Raw genomic sequence first — 10,162 nt, forward strand, 5'->3', positions numbered from 1 at the left:
CCTCCAAACATAGTATTCAATATTGTGCACTTAAACCATTCACCAAAGCCCTCAGTGCATGGTTTATAATAACTATGAATATAATAATACCAAAAGTATGTATAGTGCTATATGTTTAAACAAATTATATTACTAATAAGAGAATTTTACCTCCACAATTTCAGTTGCAGTAAATGACCACTACTTATTGAGGTTGTTTTTGTTTTGTTTTTTTTACTAAATAAAATTTTACTGCAGCCTTTTCACAGAGAAAGGACATCCAGCTTTAAAAATTGATTTTTTAAAAATTATTTATCCAGTTGAAGTTGAATTAAATACATCACAGTAATGTACCATGGCTTTACCATATCTATTGAGGAAGGACTTAACCAAAAAGTTTTCTAAATGTCATGTGGGGTTTAGTGAAGTCCCATTTGTTTAAGCACCAGCCAGCACTCACATCTACTCAGTACAACAAGGGATTTGTCAAGGAAAGAAGAACTACTTCTGCACCCATATTCATCTCTACTACAAGTGAACTTTTTGCCCATCATAGCTGAGAATGACCCCTGCCTCACAGCCCTGAGGCATTGTCCCATGAATATGCAAGACAGCTGGCACAGGTCTTCTAACAGAGGTCTCTAGTTGCCTTAAGTCTTGCTCCCAGTGCCAGCCTCATTATCTTCCACATAATCTCTACTTAGCTGCCAAATAAAAATCAGAGTGGTAAAAATGGTGGCCCACTGGGCAAGCTCACACCACTGTGCTATTTTACTTGGCTTTCACAATGGTGTGTGTTTGTTTGATTTAAAACTAAAAAATAAAAACCAAGAGTCTACATTAAAAAGAAAGCATCTAGCATTTCTTGAGAAATCTCATCTGGCCACACTGAACCTATATTCTACCGTGGTAACAACTGGGTGGAGTTGAGTCATGGTCAAACTCTATCCAGGGCATAGGCCCTCGAGTTTGCCACAGTATCCTTGACTCTGAGGACAAGTGTCAGCCATCATTATTTATTGTGTTTTTACTGTTGTTTTCCCTACAAGTAGAGGAAAATGTCTTTTTCCATTCTATGTCTAAAGTGAGAATAGACATTATGCTGGGAGGGCTCTGTGTTGATGGAAAGATAGAGATGGAGATGGAGATGAGAGAAAGAGTGAGGGGGAGATATTGAGAGAGAGAATCTCTCTCTGACAAAGTGAAGACTGACTCTATAACTTTCATAAGTAAAAAGTAGTCTACTTTCCTCATTTTCTTTTCTGCCTAGAACTTGTATGCACTTGGATTTCAACCTCTGTAAAATTGCTTCTGTGCAGATTGTTTTTACCCAGATGGCCACATTAAATCCAGTTCCATGTGTTTGTGCACAGCCTCACTGCCCCTGCAGGAAAATGTGCATTTTAGGTTCCCTCTTCTTGACACTGGGCAGGCCGCCATGATGACCTCCATGAATATAACATGGTGGGAGAGACACTGCTCAGCTTCCAAGATAAGGTTAGAAAGGAACACGAAGCTCTCTGGACTGGTTTTCTCTCTCAGGACACTTGCCCTTGGAACCCAGCCACCACCTTGTGAGGAAGCCCAAGCCACATGGAGAGCACACATCAACTGCTGGACATATAGTGACAATTTGTCATTTTTTGAATACTCAGCATGTTTTCTGGAGTAAAGAAAAAAGATTGAAATGGATTATCTCCAGATGATTCCATCCCTTAGCTATCAAGTTGCCCCCAGCCTTCAGGTCTTCCCACTGAGGTTTCTGACATTGTGGAACAGAGAGAAACTGTTCTCCACACCTTGCCTTGTTTGAATTACTAACTTTCAGAGCCTGTAAGCCTGTTTTGTACTACTGACTTTTGGAATAATTTGTTACACAGAATCATATAATCAGAGCAACTCCTTCTGAGAATAAGCTCTAAGTCGTCATTCCACTTGTTTCAATTAAAACTCGATTGTATCTGGGGACTGAAAAAGACAGGCCTATACTGGACATTGCTTTTGTTTGTTTGTTTGTTTGTTTGTTTGTTTGTTTGTTTGTTTCTCTGTCAGCATTTCACCTATAATCACTGAAATAAGTATTTCTCTGTAACATACCTCAGGTTCCATGCCCGACAGGGGCTGATATTAGTCAACACTTGACAAACAAAGAGATTCCAAAGAGCAGTAAGCAGCGATACACTGGTAAAGTTCCTTGCAATCATTTCATTCTCAACGATGAAGAAGATTGCTTCAAGGCCGTGGCTTGGCTAAGGAGCAACTCCATCATCATAGGAGGTAAGGATGTTTGTAACTGCACATATTTTCAGAATAGTGTTTTATTTTTATAATGAGTCTCATTCTTCATCTAGTTCCAATATATAATTAGTGCCTAATTAATTCCAACCAAATCATTCATCTGTCATGCTTTGTTTTCCAGATTAATTTACAACTTGTTGTCAATTTTGGATACCCAGCATGTTTGCTGGGGGAAAGAAAAAGGCTTGAGATAGTTTAATTATCTATAATTATTTTATTACACAAAATGAATATCCAAAGAGCAAAGCATGGCTAAAATCATTAACTAATTAAAGAATAATTTAATAAGCAAACATGTTTAGCAATTATATGGAAAATATGTCTCCTTTTGTGAAGCTGAAAAGATCTAGGAAGAAAAAGAAAGGTCTGCATCGAAAGGGTTCTTCTTTTCTTCATTTCACTGTCCATTGTTCTCTTTCTTGGTGTTTCTGCACAGTCCTACCCACAAATGTGCATAATTCAAGTTGCATGCCACTTTTTGAATCAAAATGAGAGCGTAAAACATTCGTACAAATGCCTCTGCCACTCAAAAGTGTTTTCTCAAGTATCATCCTCTCTACTGCTTGGATTAAATTAAAATTATTTGACTCTTAAAACAACCAGAATAAGGCCTGCCTACCTATTTCTCCTTAATTGAAACCTAGCAATCAAGTTCTGGAGATGACAGTACAGCCCTTTATTTTACCTAAAGTGCAGACCTTGGATTCAGTTCAAGGATATAAAAATCACTAAGTGCCTACAATGTGTAGATCAATATGTGAAATTAAATATATTAATTCATTTAATGTATTTATACAAATATAATGTTATTATATTAGTTAATATAATTAATATATTACAATTTAATTAACTTCTTCTGATTTTTGCTGGAAGATTTAGGGATTAGTTGAATTTTTGTCAAGTTACCGCATTTGCTACATTAAAAAGTTACTAATTTATTGCATTAAAAATAAAAAGTAGGTATCAAATTGAGATTCAATATATTGCTGGGTTCAATTTGCTAATATAGGCTATTTGCATATAAAATTATAAATGAAATTGGTCTGTAGTTTTCTCTTTTATGTTTTATTTGCCAAGTTTTTAGAATCAATGTTATGCTAGTCCCACAAGTGTTTTCTGGAAGCTTTCCATATTTTTCTGGGGTCTGAAATATTTTGCGTAACCTGAAAGTTGAACAGAAATCACCCATAAAACCAACTGGATCTGGAACCTTTTGGCAGAGTTAGCATATATAGATATATACTGGGGACCAGATTTAAAACTTGTCAAAGTATTTTCATATTTGCATCAGAACTTGGTATCATTTACTATTTTGGGTCTGTATGTGTTTAAACCTGTCTCTCCATTTTAGTCATTCTTTAATCACTACCCCATGACCTTTGTAGACGTGGAATTCTCCAATGTGGAGGTCGACAAACTTTTACTATAAAGACCAAATTGTAAATATTTTAGACTTTGCAGGCCATATGGTCTCTGTCCCATTGACTCAACTCTGTCATTGTAGCAAGAAAGCAACATAGACAATATGTCAATGAATGGACAGGGCTGTGTTCTAATAAAACTTTACTTACAAAAAATAGATGATGAGCCATAGTTTGCAGAAGCCTGCTTTTATTCACACAATTTATGACAAATCATTACCATTTCATCAAGTCCAGACGTCAAAATGTACCTTAAACTCCCTTAAAGCACAAAAGCCAGTGGTTCCATATAAAATACACAGTACGTTCTTAGGACTGTGCCCAATCCAATTATAATGCAGTGTTTTAACTTTGAACTGTTGGCTGTTTTAACAAGAAAAGGGCCTTTAAAAGTGGCAATGCAAGTTCTTAAGAGTGACTGTTTATGGTAGAGAATTTAGAAATCCCAAGGCAAAAATACCTTCTTTTCATGCTCTTGTTTCTCAGTTGGGCAGAGATCATCGGTGCTATTCTGTGGACTTGAGTAGTTGTCAGAGATGGTGATACTCTAGTGCCCACTTAACTGGAAATGCTTTGGGAAGGTTTAAGAATGTCTCTAATCAGCCACTGCATAAAACTCCTCCGAGTGCCTGCTTTTGTCCACCGAACAGCCAGGATAAGAAAGATATAAAAATTAGTTTCTTGCCTTAAATGTAGGCTATTTTCCCCAGGTCCAGTATTTTATGACATTCCCAGGGCACCACCCAGCAAGGTGCTTAGATGCTGGACACAGGCTCTGGGAGACATCTGAGATACCTGACCCAACCAGGTTAACTCAACTCTGTGTAGTGGCCCTTTTCAAATGACTTACCATGTAAGAAAGATTAGAAAGAAAATTGTTAACTTCTTTCCTTAAGGGAGCTCTTTTTCTGTGTAGCTTTTCCATAATTAGAATCATATTCAGATTTGAATTTAATTACTCTCATTCTGGATAATATCTTTCTCATATGGTTTGCCATGAGATAAATGCGATAAATAAGATATAACACATCCAACTCAGAACAATGTCTCATACATAGTGAGCGTTCAATAATATAGGCTGTTAGCAGCATTACTGTTACTACTACTACATGTGATGGAGTTGTTGCTACACACTGAATGTTCCCCAGAGCATAAGTGTCAGCCTCTGCTGTCCTGGTGATAGCATAGCTGAGGACACAGTCTCTACACGAAAGGTGGGGCTCTGCACACACCAGATGCCAGTCTGGTTCTGGAGAGGCATCTGGCCTTCATGAGAGCTCTGGGAACTGTGAAGTTTGGAGAAGCCTTCCCCGAGAAAAGAAGAGTTGAGCTCAGCCTTAAAGAAGGGTAGCATAAGCAAACAGCGACAGAGGTAGGAGAGTTGATTTATTTGCAAAAGACAATGGCCCAACAACTTGGGCTGGGCAGCAAAGGGAGATGAAGGTGGAGAAGCCAGTGGAAGACCTTGGTGTCCAGCCAAGTCCAGGTTTAATTGGTTACTTTTTAGGGGTTGAGGAACTAGTGAAGGGGATAACCAGTGCACAAAACAGCACATTAAAAGATAGAACTTCCAGTTGTAACACTCATCCAGTAGAGAGAAAGCGATCTACTAAGAATGGGTTAGAGAAGACACAGTAGCCAGCTGGATGTGGGGTAGCAGTGCATGCAAGTGTCAGTGTAAAAACCTGTAGAGAATTTTTATGAGTTTATTTGAGCCAAACTGACAATATTTACCAGGAAGCAAAATCTCAACAGATTGAGAAAATGCTCCATAAAATGCAGCTTATTTTATATATTAGAATCAAAGGAAGAGTTGTAAGGAGGGTTACGTGAAATTCATTGGTGGTAGATGAAGGAAGCAGAAGAAAGCAAAGTGGGGGAATATCTGGGATTGGATAAGATGTAAAATAGAGAGCCACATACTTTTTTCACATTGGCGAGTACAGGACAGTGAATAATTAACATTTAAAGCACATAGAGATGGTTTGTGGGAGACAAGATAACCACGAGGGTTTCTCTGGTCTCATATTCTGGTTGTACCCTGAGGGGTCTGGAAAAAAGGGATTACTCTGACATTCCAAGGATCTGTTATCTTAGATACAAAAAGACAGACAGGATTACTTAAGGTAAAACTTTGTCAAGGAAGCTACAGGCCTAGGATGTGCTACCCACCATGATCCGCTTTTAGTTAGAAATTTTTATATTCAGACCATCCTGTATGTTTAATTTTGGTCTCTGAGTTTATAGGGCTCGTCATGATGTCTTCCCCTGAGCTTGTCATGTTTTTAGTATGTGGCCCCTTTTCACCCACACAGGTGAGGGTTGGCACAGCCACTTCTATCTTATTTCCAAATCAGTCATGTGACGATGGTATTTACAGTTAGAAACTAGAAGTCTAGCACATCATGAAAAATGAGGAGCAGGGCTGCTGTGTTCTGTATCCATTTCCATCTCTCTGCCTGTCAGTTTTTGCTTTCTCTTCGTGTCACCTTAATAACATCAGGAAGAATGTGGACATTTTTCATGAGAATGAGTTTTTGCTCCCTCAGGGTTAATTTTCCCCTTTCTCAACACTTTAGGGTGGGGTCAGCAGGAGGGAGCTGAGGACAGGGCCCTTCAGCAAGAGTCTGAGAAAAAATCTTGTGTGTCTCATTGGCTGTAATGAGATGTCCCTCTGGGAATCACACCCTGAATCCTGGAAAAATGCCAGGCCTTATTTTGTTGAAGTACAGAGACTTAAGAGGAGGGGCTTGTTTGCTAAGGTTGATGGAGGGATTGTTCTAGAAGGACAGGTGGATGGGGGGAGCAGAAACAATGGATGGCACTAGGAGGAGATTGGCACTCCTCTGAATTTCTGTCCATTGAAACTACATGGATATCACCCCAAAACTTCACCACTTCCCCCCACCCCCAGTCACTGTTTTATCACACCTTCTTCTGCTTCCATAGAAGACACAGCGGTTCTGTGATGGAATTAGTCCAGTATGAAGGAAATGGTTTTCTGGGCTCTAGAGTTGGTGGGTTTACAGATGGAAATTATCCTAACCTATTAGAACTGCTCCTGGTATCTCAGAGAATAGCTGACGTCACCAGCTCAAACGCTGCTTTCAACTGCAAACAAAACCTGGAGAGTTCAGCCTGGGGTTCAGATAGAACCCAGCAATCTAATACATTGTAACAGCTTATGGCATTAATTGAAACTAATTGAAATTCATCTGCTATTACCTCTCTACTTTCCATGAAAATGAAAAGTAGAATAAAAGTTAAATTTTAAAAAACTGCCTTAATGGCTTAAAATGGATCAATTATTTTCATCTTAGCTAAATACAGTTTACTGCCTTATTAAAAGCATGTTTGTAGGAAAAGTATAACATTAAAATTCCAGTGCATGAATCACCAAACAGAGCCTTTGTTATGTTGTATTTAATACATTCTTCTCTTTTTATTTGGCAGAGCAAAATGGGACAGGTCAGGTTTGGGTCATAGAAATCTTATCCTTTGACTTATAAAAAATAAAAAGAGCATTCCCTGGTCTATCCCTGGACACGATATATTTTTTAAGTGAGTGTTTATTTCATAATTTATGAAGATTCTACGATATCTATTTAAATTTTTTTATTATCTAGTTATTTGCTAAAGTTAATTATATAGATAAAGTACCAATTAGATTTTTTGGGGAATGTGTTATATACCCATCTGCAAATATAGTGTAGTTTGAGTACTGGTTCTGAAATCAGACTTGGCATGTCTGAGTACTGCTGAAACATCTACTTGCTGTGTAACCTGAAGCATTACCTAACCTCTCTGTGCTTTCTGGAGAATATAATAAAACTTATCTCACAGCCCTGTTCTGAGGATGAATGAGGTCATACATAACCACTCTATGTCTCTTTTGAAGTGGAAAAAAATCTTTTATCTGGCCTTAAAAATATATAATAACTATGAAGAAAAATTCATATTATCTGTGAGCATAAGTCTTGAATTTATTTTTTAAACTCTTGAGATGTGATTCCATGGCCAGACTACCAGATCAGGAAATCCTTTTCTTCTTTTGAAGTCATGGTTTTCTTCTTGGAGAATCTTTTGACTTTAGAGTATTGAGCATGATGATGAAATGACAGCAAAGCATATTCTCCTGGTGGTTAAAATTAAAGCACTCAGTTCAAAAGAATGAAATGTCTTTTTAGCATCTACTGAAAATAATTTGTTAAAAACGTTGTTGCATTACTCTTAGGGCAAATCTATGACTAAAAAATTAACACTATATTTTATTTTTTTAAGCTAATAGGGATATCAATTTAGCATTTCATTCCTATAAAGTCTTGTTACTTTTAAATATTAGTGAGTTTTCGAGCTCCTGAAATCATTATTTACCTCCTCTGGGAAGCAGGATGATGAAACTGGCATTTTTTTTCTCCCTGTTAAGATAAATTGAAAAACCTCCTAAGTCTAGGTGCATTATGACAGTGGGAATGTTAAAGTGTGATTGGCTTATTCTTTGTTTGGTTGCTTGTTAATTAATTAATTTTTTTTTTTTTGGTGACATTGGTTAATGAAATCCAATTAAGTTTCAGGTATACAATTTAACAGTAAGGAATATATATATTGCATTGTGTGTTCCCCTCCCATAGTTAGATTTCTTTTTGTCGCCACATATTTGACCCCCTTTACCCCGTCTACCTCCTCTTCCCCCTTCCCCCACCCTCCTACCCTCTGATAACCACTAGTCTGTTGTCCGTGTCCATGAGTCTCTGTTGTTTGTCTTGTTTGCTGCTTTTAGGTTTATATCCCACATATAAGTGATATCATGTGGTTTTCAAATTTTTCTGTCTGGCTTATTCTGCTTAGCATGATTATATCAAGGTCCATCCATGTTGTCGCAAATGGCAGTATTTCATCTCTTCTCATGGCTGAGTAATTGGCTTATTTTGGTGGGCACAATCAAAGTTGCTAGTGTATTCAAAAGCAAAAAGATCACCTTTACATTTATGCCAACATTTTAAATGGCAAGTCTTAGTGCTTTATTGACCATGATAGTGACATGAATTATCACTTTCCCTCTCTTACCCACAACTGGCTGTCGACACCAAAGCCCCAATTTCCTCTCAGAAGCTTCCTTGCACATTTCTTCTCAAAGGCTGCTGCAGGTCAGCAGTGAGAGAATGACCGAGCACTCCTTCTTGCCAACTTTAATCTGAAGAGCTTTCACACTGTCCTTTTTGTATCAGCACCCTCCTTTGCCCTTTACTTCCCATTTCAGATCTGTAATCTTAGTGAAGCATAATTTATTCCCTAAAAGGAGGAACAAATATTGGCCCTCCACGAAAACTGCTACGGTCCTTTATTGAAAATTCACCCATCTGGCATTCAAAGTAGAGTGGCCCACCATTTTACCTCTGTCACCTATCGGACCTATAGGATTGTTTCTTATCCATTAAATAAACTGAGCAGCAAAGAAGACAGTGACCAGATATTTTAGCATAAAACTCATATCCAGGGGAAATTCTCATTATTCCCATTCTGTTTCTTCCATATATGTGTAAAACTTCAAAATTTCAAAAGAATATATATATGATGTGATATATATAAAATTATGTGAAGGAAGCTTCTACACTGTGTTATCTCCTTCTAAATATTTGCAGACTCCATGGTGGAAATACTTTGACTACATTAATTTTTAGCTAATTGAGGTTGTCTGACTTATTAAAAGCATGCTGTAAATAAGCGCATGTCATGGGACCCACATAACCTGGGACTGGCTCACTTCTTTTGTACAGCCCTTAGGGCGTTCTGTGCCAACGGAACCCTGTCCACTTCATTACGTACACTCTGGCAGGAACATGACTGTCAGACTGAAGGTCTCACTTAGGCAAAGCCCTTTTCACTGTTGTTATTCATGCACAGCTCACTTCACTCACCACCCCCCTTCACCTCACAACCACTTTCTTTCACTTTTAAACTTTTCCTTCTAACTCTTACCCAGCAGTTGAAGAAAATCTGTTTCTCGAGGCTCTCTCTGTTCTTCTCTCAGCCCCTTTCTTTCTCTCCATTTCCTTCCCTCCCATCTTTCCTCCCTGACGCAGCCAAAAATTGACCCAACTATCATGTTGCAACATGATACTTACCTTACTGCTAACTTCCATATGAAATATTCTCATTCCCTTGGGTTTATCATCCCCAATGATATGGCAAGAGTATTGTTTTATACTGTTTTGTCATAGGTGCCCACAATTTGGGTCACATTTAGGATTATGTCGGATATTGTGAGCTAGATTGGAAACCAATAACCACTTATGTAATATATGCTCAATATGACTGTGATGGTTTGGACTATTGTTCAGCAGACATCCACTCTCTTCCTTCTCCCACTGCGGGCAGAGTGTGCTTCCCACTTCCTTGATCATGGGCACGAACATGTGACTTACTTTGGTAAATAGAACGTAAAGAAAGGCTTGAAAAGTGCT

At 38.1% G+C, this 10,162-nt stretch overlaps 1 protein-coding gene across 9 annotated transcripts in view; it reads left to right on the forward strand.

The window, feature by feature from the left end:
• CFAP61 (cilia and flagella associated protein 61) overlaps positions 1-10,162 on the forward strand; it is a 296,212-nt gene that overhangs the window by 213,704 nt on the left and 72,346 nt on the right. For all 9 annotated transcript variants that reach the window (XM_023537747.1, XM_023537742.1, XM_023537746.1 and 6 more), the window contains one exon: positions 2,082-2,256. In XM_023537747.1, coding sequence (XP_023393515.1) covers positions 2,082-2,256 — 175 coding nt within the window. The remainder of the gene's footprint in view (positions 1-2,081; positions 2,257-10,162) is intronic.

Source organism: Pteropus vampyrus, unplaced genomic scaffold (genome assembly GCF_000151845.1).
Source record: "Pteropus vampyrus isolate Shadow unplaced genomic scaffold, Pvam_2.0 Scaffold7, whole genome shotgun sequence".
Classification (NCBI taxonomy): domain Eukaryota; kingdom Metazoa; phylum Chordata; class Mammalia; order Chiroptera; family Pteropodidae; genus Pteropus; species Pteropus vampyrus.